Source organism: Marmota monax, unplaced genomic scaffold (assembly GCF_021218885.2).
Source record: "Marmota monax isolate L192 unplaced genomic scaffold, Marmota_monax_Labrador192_F-V1.1 WCK01_AAM20220418_F8-fsc00001, whole genome shotgun sequence".
Classification (NCBI taxonomy): domain Eukaryota; kingdom Metazoa; phylum Chordata; class Mammalia; order Rodentia; family Sciuridae; genus Marmota; species Marmota monax.
The window spans coordinates 52,433,799-52,454,159 of NW_026693777.1; the positions used below are offsets into that span (position 1 = coordinate 52,433,799).

General features: G+C 42.7%; 1 protein-coding gene across 2 annotated transcripts in view; it reads left to right on the forward strand.

The window, feature by feature from the left end:
* Nucleotides 1-18,834, forward strand: part of Gldn (gliomedin) — a 72,878-nt gene extending 54,044 nt beyond the window's left edge. Inside the window, exons 5-11 of one of the 2 annotated variants that reach the window (XM_046461314.2) lie at nucleotides 6,500-6,646; nucleotides 8,801-8,929; nucleotides 10,742-10,825; nucleotides 10,999-11,124; nucleotides 12,385-12,535; nucleotides 14,013-14,251; nucleotides 18,589-18,834. In XM_046461314.2, coding sequence (XP_046317270.1) covers nucleotides 6,500-6,646; nucleotides 8,801-8,929; nucleotides 10,742-10,825; nucleotides 10,999-11,124; nucleotides 12,385-12,535; nucleotides 14,013-14,251; nucleotides 18,589-18,596 — 884 coding nt within the window. In that variant the 3' untranslated portion in view covers nucleotides 18,597-18,834. Of the gene's footprint in view, nucleotides 1-6,499; nucleotides 6,647-8,800; nucleotides 8,930-10,741; nucleotides 10,826-10,998; nucleotides 11,125-12,384; nucleotides 12,536-14,012; nucleotides 17,821-18,588 lie in introns of those variants that run through there. The other variant, XM_046461313.2, reaches the window with a different exon arrangement.
* Nucleotides 18,835-20,361: the final 1,527 nt, after the last annotated feature.

Sequence of the window (20,361 nt, forward strand, 5' to 3'; positions counted from 1 at the left end):
TAAAGATTTGTTCCCAGGGTGTAGGCTCCCTATTTACCTCTCTTATTGTTTCTTTTGCTGAGAAAAAACTTTTTAGTTTGAGTAAGTCCCATTTGTTGATTCTAGTTATTAACTTTTGTGCTATGGGTGTCCTATTGAGGAATTTGGAGCCCGACCCCACAGTATGTAGATCGTAGCCAACTTTTTCTTCTATCAGACGGCTCGTCTCTGATTTGATATCAAGCTCCTTGATCCATTTTGAATTCACTTTTGTGCATGGCGAGAGAAAGGGATTCAGTTTCATTTTGTTGCATATGGATTTCCAGTTTTCCCAGCACCATTTGTTGAAGATGCTATCCTTCCTCCATTGCATGCTTTTAGCCCCTTTATCAAATATAAGATAGTTGTAGTTTTGTGGATTGGTTTCTGTGTCCTCTATTCTGTACCATTGGTCCACCCGCCTGTTTTGGTACCAGTACCATGCTGTTTTTGTTACTATTGCTCTGTAGTATAGTTTGAAGTCTGGTATCGCTATACCGCCTGATTCACACTTCCTGCTTAGCATTGTTTTTGCTATTCTGGGTCTTTTATTTTTCCATATGAATTTCATGATTGCTTTCTCTATTTCTACAAGAAATGCTGTTGGTATTTTGATTGGCATTGCATTAAACCTATGGAGAACTTTTGGTAATATCGCCATTTTGATGATGTTAGTTCTGCCTATCCATGAACAGGGTATATTTTTCCATCTTCTAAGATCTTCTTCTATTTCTCTCTTTAGGGTTCTGTAGTTTTCATTGTATAAGTCTTTCACCTCTTTTGTTAGGTTGATTCCCAAGTATTTTATTTTTTTTGAAGATATTTTGAATGGAGTGGTTGTCCTCACTTCCATTTCAGAGGATTTGTCGCTGATATACAGGAATGCCTTTGATTTATGCGTGTTGATTTTATATCCTGCCACTTTGCTGAATTCATTTATTAGCTCTAATAGTTTCTTTGTAGAGCCTTTTGGGTCTGCTAGGTATAGAATCATATCATCTGCAAATAGTGATAATTTAAGTTCTTCTTTTCCTATTTTTATGCCTTTAATTTCTTTCGTCTGTCTAATTGCTCTGGCCAGTGTTTCGAGAACTATGTTGAAGAGAAGTGGAGAGAGAGGGCATCCCTGTCTTGTTCCAGATTTTAGAGGGAATGCCTTCAGTTTTTCTCCATTCAGAATGATGCTAGCCTGAGGCTTAGCATAGATTGCTTTTACAATATTGAGGTATGTTCCTGTTATCCCTAGTTTTTCTAGAGTTTTGAACATAAAGGGATGCTGTACTTTGTCGAATGCTTTTTCCGCATCTATCGAGATGATCATATGGTTCTTATTTTTAAGTCTATTGATGTGGTGAATAACATTTATTGATTTCCGTATATTAAACCAGCCTTGCATCCCAGGGATGAATCCTACTTGATCATGGTGCACAATTTTTTTGATATGTTTTTGTATCCGATTTGCCAGAATTTTATTGAGGATTTTTGCATCTAGGTTCATTAGAGATATTGGTCTGTAGTTTACTTTCTTTGAAGTGCTTTGTCTGGTTTAGGAATCAGGGTGATGTTGGCCTCATAAAATGAATTTGGAAGTTCTCCCTCCTTTTCTATTTCCTGAAGTAGCTTGAAAAGTATTGGTATTAGTTCTTCTTTAAAGGTGTTGTAAAATTCTTCTGTATACCCATCCGGTCCTGGGCTTTTCTTAGTTGGTAGTCTTTTTATGGTTTCTTCTATTTCCTCAATTGATATTGGTCTGTTTAGGTTTTCTATATCCTCCTGACTCAATCTGGGCAGATCATATGACTTAAGAAATTTATCTATGCCTTCACTATCTTCTAATTTATTGGAGTATAAGGATTCAAAATAGTTTTTGATTATCTTCTGTATTTCTGAAGTGTCTGTTGTGATATTGCCTTTTTCATCCCATATGCTAGTAATTTGAGTTCTCTCTCTTCTTCTCTTCGATAGCATCGCTAAGGGTCTGTCAATTTAGTTTATTTTTTCAAAGAACCAACTTTTAGTTTTGTCAATTTTTTCAATTGTTTCTTTTGTTTCGATTTCATTAATTTCAGCTCTGATTTTAATTATTTCTTGCCTTCTACTTCTTTTGCTGTTGTTTTGCTCTTCTTTTTCAAGGATTTTGAGATGAAGTATGAGATAATTTATTTTTTGGTTTTTTCTTTTTTTAAAGAATGAACTCCAAGCAATGAATTTTCCTCTTAGAACTGCTTTCAATGTGTCCCATAGATTCCGATATGTTGTGTCTGTGTTTTCATTTATCTCTAAGAATTTTTTAATTTCCTCCTTGATGTCTTCTATAACCCATTGATCATTCAGTAACCTATTGTTCATTCTCCAAGTGATGTATGCTTTTTCCTTCCTTCTTTTATCGTTGATTTTCAGTTTCATTCCATTATGATCAGATAAGATGCATGGTATTATCTCTACTCCTTTATATTGTCTAAGAGTTGCCCTGTGACATAATATATGATCTATTTTTGAGAAGGATCCATGTGCTGCTGAGAAAAAAGTGTAACTGCTTGATGTTGGGTGGTATACTCTATATATGTCAATTAGGTCTAGGTTATTAATAGTGTTATTGAGTTCTATAGTTTCCTTATTCAACTTTTGTTTGGAAGATCTGTCCAGTGGCGATAGAGGTGTGTTGAAGTCTCCCATGATAATGGTATGGTGGTCTATTAGACTCTTGAACTTGAGAAGAGTTTGTTTGATGAACATAGCTGCACCATTGTTTGGGGCATAAATATTTATGATTGTTATGTCTTGTTGGTGTATGGTTCCCTTAAGCAGTATGTAGTGTCCCTCTTTATCCCTTTTGATTAACTTTGGCTTGAAATCTATTTTATTTGATATGAGTATGGACACTCCTGCTTGTTTCCGAAGTCCATATGAGTGATATGATTTTTCCCAACCTTTCACCTTCAGCCTATGTATGTCTTTTCCTATCAAATGCGTCTCCTGTAGGCAGCATATTTTTGGGTCTTGTTTTGTGATCCATTCTACTAGCCTATGTCTCTTAATTGGTGAGTTTAAGCCATTAACATTTAGGGTTATTATTGAGATATGGGTTGTTCTTCCAGCCATATTTGTTTATTTCTGTTACTAAACATGGTTTGTTTTCCTCTTTGATTATTTTCCCCCCTTTACTGTCCTACCTCCCACTGTTGGTTTTCATTGTTAATTTCCATTTCCTCTTCCTGTAGTGCTTTGGCGAGGATGTTTTGAAGAGATGGTTTTCTAGCTGCAAATTCTTTTAACTTTTGTTTATCGTGGAAGGTTTTAATTTCATCTTCCATCCTGAAGCTTAATTTCCCTGGATACACAATTCTTGGTTGGAACCCATTTTCTTTCAGTGTTTGAAATATGTTATTCCAGGATCTTCTAGCTTTCAGAGTCTGTGTTGAAAGATCAGCTGTTATCCTGATTGGCTTACCCCTAAATGTCATCTGCTTCCTTTCTCTTGTAGCTTTTAAAATTCTCTCCTTATTCTGTATGTTGGGCATCTTCATTATAATGTGTCTAGGTGTGGATCTCTTATGATTTTGCACATTCGGCGTCCTGTAGGCTTCTAGGATTTGGGATTCTGTCTCATTCTTCAAGTCTGGGAAGTTTTCTCGTATTATTTCATTGAATAGACTGCTCATTCCTTTGGTTTGGAGCTCTGTACCTTCGTGTATCCCAATGACTCTTAAGTTTGGTCTCTTAATGTTATCCCATATTTCTTGGATGTTCTGCTCATGGTTTCTTAACAGTCTTGCTGAGCTGTCTATGTTCTTTTCCAGTTGAAATACTTTGTCTTCATTGTCTGATGTTCTATCTTCTAAGTGTTCTACTCTGCTGGTAGTATTCTCCATTGAGTTTTTATGTTGGTTTATTGCTTCCTGCATTTCTAGGATTTCTGTTTGTTTGTTTTTTATAACCTCTATCTCCCTGTATAGTTGATCCTTTGCTTCCTGGATTTGTTTGCGTAATTCATTGTCGAAGTGATCTTTTATTGTCTGATTTTGCTGTTTAATGTCTTCCTTGATACTCCAGATCATCTGAAGCATGTATATCCTGAATTCTTTATCTGACATTCCATCTGCTGCAGCTGTTACCTCTTCTAAAGTTGCGTTGACCTGCATTGCTTGTGGTCCTTTCTTTCCTTGTCTTTTCATACTGCTTGCGTATCTTTCCTGCAGGTGCGGGCGGCGGCTCTGCTCTCTCCTTATTCCAATTGGGGTGTCGTGGCTACCACGCCGGCAGGTCACTGGGCCTGTTCTGGGCGCTGGCGGCGGCTCTGTTCTGCCGCTACTCCAATTGGGGTGACAAGTGTACCACGCCGGCAGGCCACTGGGCCTGATCGGCCGGTCGGTTGCAGGTTTGCCTACCCTGCAGGCGCGGGCGGCGGCTCTACTCTGCCCCTACTCCAAATGGGGTGACGTGTCTGTCATACCAGCAGGCCACTGGGCCTGTCCTGCTGGTCGGTCGCAGATCTGCCCACCTTTCGGGCACGGGTGGAGGCTCTGCTCTGCCCCTACTCCAATTGGGGTGTCGTGACTACCCCGCCTGCAGGACGCTGGGCCTGTTCCTGGCATGGGCGGCGACTCTGCTCTGCCCCTACTCCAATTAGGGTGGTGTGTGTACCACACCGGCAGGCTCCTGGGCCTGATCCGCCGGTCTGTTGCAGGTCTGCCTACCTTGGAGGCGCGGGCGGCGGATCTGCCCTGCCCCTCCTACCACGCCTGCGGACCCCTGGGCCTGATCTGCAGGTTGGTCACAGGTCTGCTCACCCTGCGGGCACGGGTGGCGGTTCCGCTCCGCCCCCACTCCAATTGGGGTCACGTGACCACCACACCAGCAGGGCCTGATCCGGGCGTGGGAGAAGGATCTGCTCTGCCCCTACTCCAGTTGGGGTGACGTGTGTACCACACTGGCAGGCCACTGGGCCTGACCCGCCAGGCTGTCACAGGTCTGTTTACCTTGCAAGCGCGAACGGCGGCTCTGCCCTGCCCCTCCTACCACGCCCATGTACCACTGGGTCGCGGGTCTGCCCACCTTGCGGGTGCGGGTGGCGGCTCCGCTCCGCCCCCTCTCCAATTGGGGTCACGCAGAGTACGACGACGCATCTTGGGTGCTTTGTTGACCTGGATATGTTCAATGACCAGAGAATCTACATCTAAACCCTTAAGTTCAGCATTACTCCCTGCATTTTTAAGCATGTGCAGCAAAAATTCAGCACTCTTTTTGGGCCACCGGCCCTATGTCCAGCCCCACTGTTTGGCCTGGGCACACCTCCCAACTCCACCATTGTAACGCCGGAATGGCACGCATTGCTTCTTTAATGTGACATCTTTCAGGTACTTGGTGGCTTTTCGGATATGCATACCCTTGATGGCTTGCGCAGTTTCACGGGTGTTTGAGAAGGGTTTGGTTTAGATCTGCCTTTATTCCCTCAAAACTTTCTCACATTGCGGCCACAAATGCTCTGCGTACTGGCCACCACTCACCGCGGGACACTGTCCATGTTGTTTTCTCTGTAATTTTCTACAACACAGCTCTCTCCTCTCTGCTGTCCTATCTAGCAAATTCTAGCCATGTCCATCTCCCCAAACTGATGCTTTACTCAACTCAGGGATTTTGCTATGCTCTGTTTTGGTTTTTCCCTCCCTGTGCTACTGGGAATTACTTCCCAGCAGTAAGCTGGAATGATCTAGGGTGCCCTGTCCTGTCCATGGTCTATGCGAAGACATATTGTCACTCAGATCTTGAAAGACTTCTAGTTGTGTGTGAGAGGATGGTAATTCCTAAAGTCATGGCTCTCCATAAGTAAAAGCAGAAATTTCACCCACTATCTTTTATTCACCCCATTAGTCATCCTATACAACTTCACCTGTTTTGCTATTGTGAGTAGAAGCATTTTGCATTTGTCCAGGGCACATGCCTCTGTGGATCCTCTTCATCTGCTGTGGGGATGGTGCCAGACTTCTAGTTTGACCTTCCTCACCTTCTTTCTCCTATAGTAATTGTCCCTCTTGTGCTTCCCTCCTCTCTCTAACCTGTTGGCCCAGCCAAATTTCTAGCAAGCTGGGAGTGGTGGTGCATGCCTATAATCCCAGCGATCTGGGAGCCTGAGGCAGGAGGATTGAAAGTTCAAAGCCAGCCTTAGCAACTTAGTCAGGCCCTCAGCAACCTAGGGAGATCCTGTCTCAAAATAAAAACTGAAAGGGGTCAGGGATGTGGCTCAGTGGTAAAGCACCTCTGGGTTCAATCTGCAGTGTGCCCATGGTCACACACACCCACACAATTCTTTAGTGTATATACAGCCATTTTTCTGCCTTAAAATGGCTATGAAGGATTCTATTCAGCTCTATGATTTGATTCAGAGCTGCTTTACCCCAAAAGGATAAAGTACAATTTTTGCAAAGTGGTGTACCCGGAATCTATTGCACAACAGGCTAATATGTCATTTCCTTTCCCTCAGGGCTTCCTGGAGCCACAGGAAATCCAGGGGAAAAGGGAGAAAAGGGAGACCCTGGCGAACTGGGCTCACCAGGAAATGAGGGCCCACCAGGACAGAAGGGTGAAAAAGGAGACAAAGGAGATGTGTCCAACGATTTACTGCTGGCAGGTAGGAGGAGTGCTCTCTGGCTCCCTTCAAGGGCACACATGCTCAGAGACCTCGCTGGCTTTCAGTTCAACTGTTATTCTGTGTCCTCTCTCTTTATTGTCCTTCCATTGTCCTCTGTTTTGCAGCAGATTCTGGAATTCTGTACTTTCAAAGAGGAGAAAGCGGTACCTGTTTCTCCATGTGGGCAAGACCAGATCTGAGATCTAAGTATGAGTCATTTAAATAACTTAGGTCTAAAAGCCATAGTTAGATTGAATGGGTTGAAGGAAGTTTCCCTTTTCCAAATATCTATTGAAATCCAGCAACAAGTAAGTAAGCCACTCTAGAGACTTCCAGGGACAATTGACAGAGGTCACAAGCATTTTCTTCACAGTCAAGCTATAGCCATATAAACCACTTGACAGAGAATTTGGGCAAAAGTCAGTGGCTGATTTTCTAGTCCAGATTGAAAGTGATAGCCAGCACTTGTGTAGAAGGAAGCTTAGGGGCAGCACCCCAAAGATAATCACATGATAGAAGGAGCTGATTGTCATGGAGGAGGAGATGCAGAAGAATTTTGAAATCACAGTACTTTGGAAACCATCTATATCATGAAAACATAACTTTCTACTAATGCACTCAATACACATTTATTGAGTATCTGAGAATACCATCCATGAATCAAGAACTCTGCCAGTTGCTAAAACTATGAATATGAAAGTAAGCAAGGCACAGTATCTGTCCTCAAGAAGCTAGGATGGTAATAAATATTCACAATAATGACCCCAAGTCAGTTGCACAGCCAGACAGACAGCCACCCAGGCACAATGGATCGAATGCCTACTTTTCGCCAGGCGAAAGGCCAAAGCACCAGGGGAAGATCAAGTTATGTTTAACATACTTTGTTTTATAAACAAGGGGTGTTGCTAGGCACAACATGTAAACTTTAAGGAGGGTCTGAAAGGGTCGTATATGTAAATACATGTATTTGAAACCATAAGATCATGTTACATTTCAGTCACACAGAAAATCTACACATCCAGAATTCTCTACACTGCTGAATAAGTGAGGGGTGACAAACCTTTTATTCAGAAAAGCACCATCCTTCTACCCAATGCAAAAGGGATAGGACAGAACTCAGTGCACCCTCAGTGGAGTAGAGAAGGGGCAGGAGGATTGGATCAGGTCCATTCTACCTAGAGATCTCTGCCCCTTCCACAGTGGTCATAGACCCATCTGCAGCCCCGGTGTCCCCCACTTGTTCACTCCAGAAAGATTGAAAAGGCTGACGTGGTCTGGCTGGGAAGAGGCAGCTAAATAGACTTGATCTCTCCAGTCTCAACCCTGGAGGTTAGAACAAAAGGGCTGAACAGCCCAGAGAGGGGCATCTTTATGAATTCTCCAGAACCAATGACCCCTGCAAAGGGCAACCACTCTCGCTGACCGTCTATAGACCAAGGTGTGACTGCCTATCCGTGGGCAAGATTACAGCTGTCAAATCATCATAGCAGTGACCTCATTGATTCTTACAGGGCAGGGCAGGGACTTTGAGACAATGTGGAGACGAAGAAATGGCTCTCAGAAGGGTTTAAAAAGTCACAAAGCTGAATAGAAGCAGAGCTGAAGGAGCTCCTGGTTCATCTCCCTCACACAGCAGCACCTCTCATACCTGGCTGCATATGAGGAAGCTTTTAAAAATACAGAGGCCAACCTGCTCCCAACATTCTGATTAGTCAGGATGGGGCCCAGGCTTCAGAATTTCCTACATCATTTTCCGTGTCCCACCAAGCAGTCAGGGCTGAGACCCACTGACATGAGCCTGTTCAAAGGAGGAGCTATGCCGTGACAGCTGAAGCTGAGTTCCTGCTGTCTGCAGGCGGTGACCTCAGCAGATCACTCAGCATCCCTGAGACTCCAGCTTCTGAGAGGAGTGGTTTGGGAGACTGAGGTGGAGATCTGTAAGACTCTTAGCACAATTCCTGGCACATAGTGGGTCCTCAATACCTACTATGGTGGCTCCTCAACTCAGCAGAGATAAGTGCTAAGTTGATCATCTCTGGGAAGGGGTGAGCTCAGTGGGCCCCCCATGTGAAACCCAATCTCTGTTGGTAACTCTTTATCAATTGTTCTCCCTCTTCCTTCTCTATCTCCCTCACTTCTTCTCTGTCTTTGCAGGTGCCAAAGGTGACCAAGGCCCACCTGGGCCCCCTGGACCCCCAGGCCCTCCAGGACCTCCTGGGCCTCCTGGAAGCAGAAGATCCAAAGGCCTTCGGCAGCCAAACATGTTCAATGGCCAATGTGCAGGTCACCAACCCCTTCCACTAATGACCCTAAATTCTTGATCTGCATCCCAATCTAGGTGACCAGATTGTTTAAAACTGAGGGGGTAGAGTTGCCCTGAATGGGAGCTCTCCCTTTGAGACATGCTCATGGAAGATCTAAGCCATCTGCCCTGGGAAAGAGGACAGAGAAAGGCCTAGAATTGAGCCTCCACCTATTTCCCTCATCTTTTACCTTCACTTACCACCAGACTGTTCCTCCTCCTTGCCATATCTATCATCCCTCTCCCCCAAGTGGTCTTGAGGACTTAGCTTTATGTAGCCACAAACTCATGGGAGAAGAAGGGCTTGGCTGATGCTCGGGAGATCAAGGGGCAATCAGATTGGTTAACCCTGCACACACATTAACAATAGAACTACCATCCCCACCACACTGATGTGTGTGTGTGTGTGTGTGTGTGTTTCAGTATTTCAGTGTGGAAGATCTTACCCTGGGCCTCACGCAGGCACTCTACCACTGAGCTACCCCCAACCCCTCCACTACTAATTTTTTGTTGTTGTTGTCGCAATAGTTTGTCTTCTTATTACTATTTTTTAGTATTTGGTTAACAATGCTCCACCAGTAATTTTTGAGCACTAGTGATGTGCAGGCATGGTGCCAAGCGCTTAGTTCTCCTAATTCTCCAACCATCCTGTGATATTGGCATCGTTATTGTCTCCCACTAACAGATACATAACTGCCACCTGAGGAGCTAAGTAACTTGCCCAAGGTCACACAATGAGTAAGTGGCAGAGCTATGATTCAAATCCAGTCTTGTCTAGCTGTAGAGCTTCCCCCTCTCAGACTGTTGCCCTTTCACAGATGGAAAGACACGCTTTGGGACCTGACCCAGGCCTGACCTCTGGCAGGCCCCGAGAACTCATTCTTCAGCTAATTTGTGGTAGCGGTGGCTGTGGGATAGAAGGCTAACTAAAAATCAAGGACCACATTAGTGGGAAGTATTTTTAGGGTGGCCTTAGAATTTTTTCTGTAAAGAGGTGACCCAGGGAGAATCACCTAACTTAAACTGCGAGAAGGCACAACTGAATACCGTGACTGCAGTGGCTGACTTTGAGGAGGATCCTGACTGGAATTTCTCTCAGATTTCCCTGAAGGGCCCATGTTCTATTTGGTAAACTGCTCTTTCCAGGAGACATGTCAGGGAGAGGCACTCAGCTGTTAGAGGGGACAAATCTGGCTTTCAAAGAAGTCACTGCTCCTCCCCTCAATAAATGGAGGCTGATCATAACTGCCTAGCAGTTATCACGATGCTGAACTGCAGCAGCCTTGTTCCTATTAGACATCCTATTAGAATTGTATTATCTTAGTAACTGTGGTCATCGAAAGCTTGCTGGGAACTCATCAAGCAGGGGAGGAAATTAAAAGTATAACAGCTAGGGTTTTTTTAAGAATAAGCAAACAAGGGGCTGGAGTTGTGGCTCAGCAGTAGAGCGCTCACCTAGCACTTGCAAGGCACTGGGTTTGATCCTCAGCACCACACAAAGATAAGTATTTGCTATTTCTGGTATAGACCTATGCTGCTCAATAGAATATTTTATAAACACTAGGCCAGGTATGGTGGCGCACAAAGATAAATAAATAAAATAAAGTCATTGTGTCCAACTACAACTAAAAATATATATTTTAAAAAACAAGCAAACAAGAAACTTGGTGGACATAGTCTAAGGGATGTTTATGGAACTAGCATCTGGAATGAGGTAGGGAAAAGCAGCAGTTCTAAAACTGTGCCAACTGCATTTGCTTTGATTATTATTATTGCTGTTGTTGTTGTTTTAGGTGAGACGTGTGCCATACCAAACGATGATACCTTGGTGGGAAAAGCTGATGAGAAAGTCAATGAACACCATTCCCCTCAAGCAGGTACACCGACAAAGCTTCCTGGGCAAGGGGCGTAGCTCAGTGGTAGGGCACTTGTCTAGCATGTGCAAGGCTCTGGGTTCAATCCCTAGCCATGAGGAAAAAAAAATATGTCTTGAAATTTAAAAATTAAAGTCATAATTGGCAGGTAACTTTCCTTTTTCTTCTTCTGGCAGATTCCATGATCACTGCCATTGGAAACCCAACACAAATATTAAAGGTTACAGAGACATTTGGGACTTGGATAAGAGAGTCTGCTAATAAGAGTGATGACCGTATCTGGGTGACTGAACATTTTTCAGGTACTTTCATCAACAGAGGATCCAAACCTGCTGTAATTGTATTTTCATCTGTCACTTACCTTCAGGCTTATTCTACTTCTGTTTCTGAAATCCCTGCTATTATTGGTATACTAATTGCTCCTTATTTCAGAAAGTACAGTCAGGGGTCAGAATACATACCTCCCTTGAACATGCTGGTTGGAGAGCCTTGCAGTCCTAGTCACAGGGACACAACCGGGCAATGTAGCCTGTCCAATTGTAGGCAAAGTATCTGAAAGGATACAACAACATGATGACTGTAGGCCTTATAATCCCCAAATCCATAATGTGGAAGAAATGTCAGAGGCAAATTCTTTGTGCACCTCCATCTTTCTCTAGGTTTGTACCATTCAGGAGAATACTTCTTGGCCATTTTTCTCAGATATCTGGTGGACCAAGGGAGAAGGTACAGGACCATCCTGCAGTCACACTTCATCTAATTTTGACCCTAGTCATGCTGATCTAATGGAATGTGGTCACACATTGCCTATAAAAATGGCCTCATTCCAGAATGTGTCCCGCCATATGCACTCATTAGAGAAGGAGCTGAAAAGAAACAGCTTCTTTATTTCCTCAGGGCTAACTGGTCAGCCAGTAGTAACTGTCCAAATTACCAGTTGAGAAAGATTTGAGGCTTAAAAGACATTAGCAGTAACTGTTGTGGCATGCAGGAAAAGGCAGGAGGCTGTGAGAAGTCCATCCACAAATGCCAAGTATTTGCTATTTCTGGTATAGACTTTTGCTGCTCAATAGAATATTTTATAAACACTAGGCCAGGCATGGTGGCGCATGCCTGTAACCCCAGCAACTCAGGAAGCTGAGATAGGAGGATCTCGAGTTCAAGGCCAGCCTCAGCAACTTAGTGAGACCCTCAGCAACCTAGCAAGACCCTGTCTAAAAATAAGAAATAAAAAAGACTGAGGATGTAATTTAGGGTAAAATGCCCTGAGTCCTATTTGTAATACCAAAGAAGATTTATAAACATTAGAGAGAGGGGTGGGGAAGGAGGACAGGGCCTCTCTGGAGGAGCCAAACCAATTCTATGATGACCATATCTGAATGATTTGTCAGGAACCGATAGGGAGAGCTGGACTTTGGGAGTCTCAACTCTTCAAACTGGACAAGAGACCTTAGGACACATGTTGCTCTTACCTTCCCTCCTTTTAAGATCCTCCCAGACTCACTCCCCAGCTGTGGTTGCTGGAGGTAGGTAATCGCCTTCCCCTGGCTTTCCCCCTGCAGGCATCATGGTGAAGGAGTTCAAAGACTGGCCCTCCCTTCTGAACGGCAGTTACACCTTCATCCACCTCCCGCACTACTTCCACGGTTGTGGGCATGCTGTTTACAACAACTCTCTCTACTACCACAAAGGGGGCTCCAACACCATAGTGAGGTGAGCCACCTGGACCTCAGCTCTGTCCTCCATGCCCTTTTACTGCACCCTAGAGAGCACCTACTGTGTGGTACTCTGATGACCTTAGGAGTGGGGACTGTGTCTTTTTCATCTTTATGACCCTCAGGCTGGCACACAAGGGAGATCAATCAGGGTTTGTTGACTGAATGCATCATAGGACAATGACAGAGCTCTCTATCCAAGCCCCTGCCTCGGGTTTATACTAATTGCTGGTCTGGACACGGGGAGGGGTGGGGATGGGGGGCTGAGGCAAGGTGGAGGGGCCATGAGTAGTAACATCTGCACTTCCTCATCCTTGGATGAACTTGTAGCTCCCTCCAGGTGTCACTCCCTGGAGGCATCAGTTTTGTTTTGAAAAATTTGGGGTGTGAGGAATTTCATGTCACAATTGAGATCACTGAAGACTAGGGACGCAGCCTTTCAAAGTCAGGCATCTCTGCCTTCAGATCCACTGGTCACACCTATGGATCCTCACAACCACCCCAGCTCAGCTTACCTCCTCCCTCTGCTTTCCCAAGGGGAAGGGGAGACTAAGGGAGACTGTGCCCCAGGCAGCGCCTGAGTCCTCCTGCTCTCCCCAGGGATTATATCCACAGATGCACACACACCAATATTCCTGTGCTGCTCAATGGCACCCTCTGGTGTTTTATTTTAGCCTAACGTCACTGCGTTGTTATTTCTGAATTGAGGTCATTTTTTAATCATTATACATGTTTTTGAGTCATCTAGATTTGTCAAAACAAAGCCTGTCAAATCAGCCCCTGGGAGTTAAGGGGCATGGGATTCCATGCCACAGTTTAATTTTTCAGCCACTTACCTGACAAAAAAGATTGGCATCACAGCCCTGACATTGCTACATCTCTTCTCAGCTGGAGACTTTTAATTTAAAATAATATGGATTAAAAAAAAATTCCAGCAGGAAGTAAGGAATAACTAGCAAACTTGGAGTTAGAAAAAAATCCTAAGTTCCCACTGTGGCTCTACTACTTCTATTTGTGGACTCATCTTTTCCTTTTTCTTTTATAATGAAAGGATCAAACTAGGTCATCTTTACAGGCCCTTGTAGCTTTGAGAACCTTTGAGAAGACAGTTGGAATCCATACACCTGAAGATGAGCAAGGTTAAGTGGTTTTCCCAGGGTCACATGGCTAGTAAGTAGTTGCTTAAATGTGAATTCATTCTGACTCCAGGGAGGATTGTCCCTGACCCTATACTGCTGCCTCCCTGCTTCTTTGGCTAGCACAGGCTAGTCACTGTCCTTTACATCCTAGCTGCCCACAGAGTTGCAAAAGGACCAGCAGAACAGGCATTACCTGGAGCTTGTTAGCAATGCAGAATCCCAGGCCCCACCCCAGGTCTACTAGCTCAGTTTAAGGCATTTCACAAAACCACCTTTTCCCACAGAAATGGTAACTTAGATCTATTTTGTTGTTGTTGTTGTTTGTACACATTTCAGATTTGAATTTGGCAAAGAAACATCCCAAATTCTGAAGCTCGAAAATGCCTTGTATTTTGATCGGAAATACCTTTTTGCAAATTCCAAGACTTACTTCAACCTAGCTGTAGATGAAAAGGGCCTCTGGATCATCTATGCCTCAAGTGTGGATGGCTCGAGCATTGTTGTAGCACAGCTGGACGAGAGAACCTTCTCAGTGGTGCAGCACATCAATACCACGTACCCCAAGTCCAAGGCCGGTAATGCCTTCATAGCTCGGGGAATCCTCTACGTCACAGATACCAAAGATACAAGGATCACATTCGCCTTCGATTTGTTAGGAGAGAAACAGATTAATGCAAACTTTGATTTGAGAACTTCCCAGTCTGTTCTTGCCATGTTATCATACAACATGAGAGATCAGCACTTATACTCCTGGGAAGATGGCCATTTAATGCTTTATCCTGTGCATTTTTTGTCAGCTACATTAAAACAGTGATGAGCTGCCTTCCATTCCCCTCCCCTCTCCTCCATCCCCACCACCAGTACATTTCAGGTGTTTTCTGGGGTCACTTTTATCCAACAGAAAACTTTTCTAAAGACAAGTGAGGTAGCCAGGGTACTTAGAACATAATCTTATAGCATGAGTGTTTATAGTCAGTGGGCACCTTTAAAATCAGATTGCTTAATCAAATAGCAACAGATTGGAACTTAAATGGTGAGTTCTCCATAAACAACTCATTTAGGCAAGTTAGCTCTCCTTCCTTGGGCCTTGGTCCCCTGTTAATAATATAAACCATCTGGTTAGGGTAATTGGTAAGATGTTCTCTAATTGTAGGAAATTTTGTGATTCTTGGTTGTTATTCTTCTCACAACTTTTACAAGTCTGGTTCTGTTTTCTGGTTTGTCAGCCAAATGTGAGCAAATTTACCTTTAAGTTGATAGTCCCTATTTCTTGTGCAGTGAATTCCCCAGTACTGACTTATATTGGGCACCTTGGGAAAGTACATTGACCCTTTAAGCCTTCTTAATGCCATGTTATCCATAATTTATTTATTAGTTTTCTCTAAATTTGCACCTGCTACCACAGAATGGCCATTGTCCTCATCTCCAAGATTAGCTAAAGCCAGGAACACTTGCATGCTCAGGTTTCTAAATGAAACAGAATCAGGCCCGATCATGTTCCTGTCAACTTCTGATCATGTTGATTTACTGCAGGGGACCATAAACACTGAACCCTTGGGCACTCTGGTTGCTTACTCTATAGCACTAAAACCTGAGTCAATGGGCATTAATCTGGCCAGAACCATAGGAAGCACTTTGCAGTTTCAAAAGAGAGGCACTATTTGTGGTTATTATGTAGAACCAGGGTGGGTAAACTATAACCCAAGGGCCAAAGCCAATCTGTGGCCTGTTTTTGTAAATAAAGTTTTATTGGAACATAGTCTCACTCATTTGTTTACAGGCTATGACTACTTTTGCTGGATAACAGCAGAGTGGAGTAGCTGCTGCAGAGAATGTATGGCTCCATAAAGCCTGAAACATTACTATCTGGCTTTTTGTAGAAAGGATTTGCTGACCTTTGATCTAGAATACAAAGTCAGCCTGATTTATGCAAGGGCTTACTCACCAGGACCTGTTTTGTTTTGTTCCAACTAAGAACTGGCACTTGATATGGTTGGAGTCTCAGGTAGAGGGAAAGGCTGAGAACAGCATCAAATGAAGTGACTCCAGCAGTAAGTGAGCTGTTCTTTCCTAAACAATTTAAAGGATATATCTAGTCCCCATGGGCAGGAGAGGATCCAGTTTAATTTGCTCCCAAATTCACTTAAACATGAATGTTTTCTGCCAACTCAGTCTGAACATCCTTCAGCCCCGTGCTGAGACACTGAGAAAAGAGGAAGCTGGACAGATTACTAGAGAGATCCTTGTTGTCAGGAAAGAGACAGAGGGAAACTCTTAGGTAGATCATCTGCCCCAGTTTGTGTGTCTTCTGAGACTTTTCTCTGGGCCCAAGTCTATTCTCACTTATTATAGTCCATGATTTCTGGGTCCTGGTTTATACCTTATTAATAGAAGGATTTTTAAATGTAAAAGATGTGCAGATTTAAATATCTAAGTCTCCCCACCCCCTCAAAATGCCCAGGCAGCTGTTAGTGATGTGTTTGTTGTGTTCTCAAGATAATGAGTCTTTGAAACTTCTCCCCCTACTTTTAAATTAGATAGTTGTATCATGTCACCATAGCTTTGTAAAAATACTCTTTTGGAATTTATGTTTTGTAGCAAAGTAAGGGTCTCATGATTGATCAATGTGTCTAAAAATGCTTGTGTTCTTTTAAATGTAAATGTATATATTGCTGTTTTCAAACATGAATATAATTTCATAGTATTAGTAGTCTTAGTTGATAATACATGAAATACTAAACCAAGAATTTAATTATTGAATTAGCATATCGCTTTTTGTTTTGGGGGGGATTTTTGTTTTGTTTTGTTTTTGTTTTTGTTTTTGTTTTGTACTGGGGATTGAACACAGGGGCTCTTAACCACTGTGCTACATCCCCAGCCCCTTTTTTATATTTTACTTTGAGACAGGGTCTTGCTAAGTTACTAAGTTACTGACCAAGTTCCTGAGGCTCCCCTTGAACTTGTGATCCTCCTGAGATGCTGGGATTACAGGTGCACACTACCATGCCCGGCTACATATTTCTTTCAGAAAAATGTTATAGAAGCCCCAGTTTTGATATCTGAGCTATCTCAGAGCTATCTTGGCTCTTTTTTTTCTTTTCTTTTCTTTTTTTTTTTGAGGCAGAGCCTCACTATATTGCCCAAGTTGATATTGAACTTCTTGGCTCAACTGATCGTCCTGCCACTGCCTTCCTAGTGGCTGAGACTATAGGTGTGCACCACCATGACTAGATCTTTGGTTCTCTTAATTGTGGGTAAAAAATCATATGCTCATAATGAGAGAAGCTTATATTGGGACTTGTTTATTTTTTTATTTATTTTGCTAGGTCATAGTGATATAAGAACAACCATATTTAAGTGATGTTTAATAACAGGGTAATTTTATAATCTGATTGACTATCTTTACAGAATTAAAATTATTAAATTTTCAATTATTCTTTCCTGGAAACAGTGCTTGATTGGGGGGAAAAAGGGCTTTGGGCTTGTTGCTAAAATAGAATGCACAACCTAATATTTTTAAGTCAAGACACTGTTTTAATAGTTTATATTCTCACTTATAATCAAAGTTGCTTTGAAGCACTTTCCAAGTATCTGCACTTCTGATGTCAAAATCAAAACAGATAATTCTCTAATTCTTCTCAAATCTAAAGTAGATAGCTTTCTACTGGAAGGTAAATAAAACCATCTCTTCCAACCTCAAAGTTAGGCCAGACCCTATTTCAAAGTGTTTTCTTTCAACTGATAAAGTGTTCTATTGAAGTCATGCAGGTGGCTCTGGTCTCAGTCTATCGCTAAAGCACAGGTGTTGGGACAGAGAAAAGGTTCTGAGTTGAAAGTTTTAAAATGAAGAGTTCCCAGTCATTACCTTCAGTGTGTCAAGGTGAAAAGTCAAATGAGGCTGGCTGTTCTTAAAGAGCCAGGTGTCATTTTCCAGCCACACAGAGCACAATTTAGCTGAGTATCTAATGTCAAACCATCTGAAGAAGCGGGTGACAGGGCTTTCCAAGTTTCACCCAGCTGCTGTGACCTTGTATAATTTCCAATCTGTAACTACAGATTCTGAACAAAAAATAATAATAATGAATTTTCGTTTGTCATTTATTCAACTTTCATTTGTCAAATAAAAAATCATTGCTGAGTACAATTCCATGTTAAAACAAGTGTATTGTTATTTTTTCCTCTTATTAATTTATATGTAATATTTGAAAGAAAAATAACAATCCAAAACAATATTGTTGTAGAATTAAATTAGTTGCTCCTCTGTAGAAACTCTCTCAATTTTCTAGTTCCTTCGGAATATTGAAAAATCATTGATGTGGACTGTTTTCACTATAGGAAAATATAAAAAGTGGAAATCTAGTAACTAGTACTGGGTAAGCATAAATGCAGTGAAAATCTGCTAATATTACCAGCATGAGCAAGGCAACTAAAAACATAATATTTAGATTTATGTGAATTTGAGCAAGTTTTTAATCCCTCAGACCTCATTTCATCTGTAAAAGATGGATAATAGTATTACTTAGCTTCCCTGATTTTTTCAGGGAAATGATCTGAAAAAAATCTCCAATTCATGACAAATGATCATTGCTACTTTTATAGTTCATCCCTGTAGGGACCCAGAGAATCCCTGCTCTTATGGTCTTATATTGGGCTGCAGAAGTGGGCAGAGACACATGTCAGTAGTTTCCTCGTACTGGTCTGTTAGATCAGGTGGGTAACATTGTCACACCACCACAAACTGATTCCTTAATTTTGCAATGAATTTGCAATAAAACTGCCCCAAATAGTAAAAATAAAACAAAACAGTTGAAGAACTTATTTTGCTTTGACCTATGGAGCTTCCTTCTAACTCTCCCTAGAAGTATGTCCTCCACCCCTTTTAATTTTTTTTTTTTTTTTTACTTTGAGACAGGCCCTTGAACTTGCAATCCTCCTGCTTCAGCCTCCCGAATCACTGGAATTATGGTTGTATGCCACCACGCCCTGTTGCTGATGATTTTTTTTAGTTGAAATATTACAAAGTAAAAAAGTTGAGTCCAGAAAGAAAATCATAGTCTTGCCCCTTTAAACAGATCATTCACACCTTGCATGTGACTTTAAGGTATCTAATATCACAGCTGTTCTCTGTAAGATGTAAATAAAATAAGGATGAAATTAATCCCTCAGCCTCACTGCTTTTTTTCTCCAAGCAATCTGGTATGGTCAATCTCAATGACTATTTTAATTAAGTTTAGGTTTTAATTAAGAAGTGGTGAGCCGGGCGGGAGTGGTGGTGCCCACCTGTAATTTCAATGGTTTGGAGCTGAGGCAGGGAGGATTGTAAGCTCAAGGCCAGTCGCAGCAACTAAGCAAGACCCTGTCTCAAAATTAAAAACAAGAAGGGCTGGGGATGGGCTCAGAGGTTAAGCGTTCCTGGGTTCAATCCCTGGTACCACGAAAAGAAGCAGAAGGAGAAGGAGAAGAAGACAATGATGACGGGGTGAAACTAGTTCTAAAATCCATCTGATTCTTGCATCTAGCAGTTGGCATTGTGAATGTCCTAAGCTCGTTTGCCAAGAGGCCACATGCACAAACACAGGATCATAAAGGATCTTTACAGAACACTTGTTCCAACACTCTCGTTTTAAAGTATAGGAAAGTGAGACCAGAGGAGCGGACTAGTTGGATGCAAGAATTCCTGCAAAAGCTTCTGTGTTAATGCAGGAATATTCAGAGGTGAGATGATTGGATTCTGGGAGCTGTAACCTTATCATTCCATCCTAGTTTGAATGGACTGACTGGTGGCAACTGTAGGCAGGTGGGTCTTGGCTGGAGGAGGTGGTTCATTGGAGGTATGCCCTGGAAGGGTTACTCTTCCCTGAGGTCCCTCCCTGTCCCTCTGCCTCAGCTTCCTTGGGGGCAGTGAAGGGAGCAGTTTTCCTCCACCACACCCTTCAGCCATGCTGTTCTGCCTCATCTTGGGCCCAGAACTTGGCTGGGTTGGACTTGGCTGACCATGGACTAAACTTCTGGAACTGGGAGCCCAAATCAACTTTTCCTTCTCTTTATTCTTCTTGTCAGGTATTTTGGTCACAGTGATGAAAGGTGACTAACACAATGACTCACTCACCCCACATTCCAGTCTATGTGCCAGAATCAAGAGCAGATGCACGATTATGTTGTTCACCTCACTCTGCCACTGCCAAAGGAAGGGTCTGGTTCTTACAATTAGGAAGTGAAAATAGCTAACTTTGAACATGTTTGTGAAAGGCACTCCTTTTTATAAAGCTGTAGAAGAACATGCCAAACCCAGTATCGTCAGACAGAATACTCCCCAACCAAGAATTTTCATCACGCAGTAGTAACATAGGTCATCACCTTCTGCATGTTAATGGACACACTGAAGTCCAGCACCACCTGTTATTGTAATAGCCCTACCACCACTAGACTTCTTTGCTCAAAGTTTTAGAAACATCAAAGAAGCCACTACGTGGTGCTCAACATCTATACGCCATGATCTCTTCTAAGTAATTTGCACACATTATTTCACTTAATCATAGATGCCCACACGAGCCCTTTAAATATTAGCTCTCAATGTTTAAATTGTTCACAAATGTAGTAGACACTGTGATGGACCTGGCTACTTGGGTTTTGCTTCAGGAAAGACTTTCTGTTCCTGCTGCCAGGAGTCTCTCAGTCCCCAGGA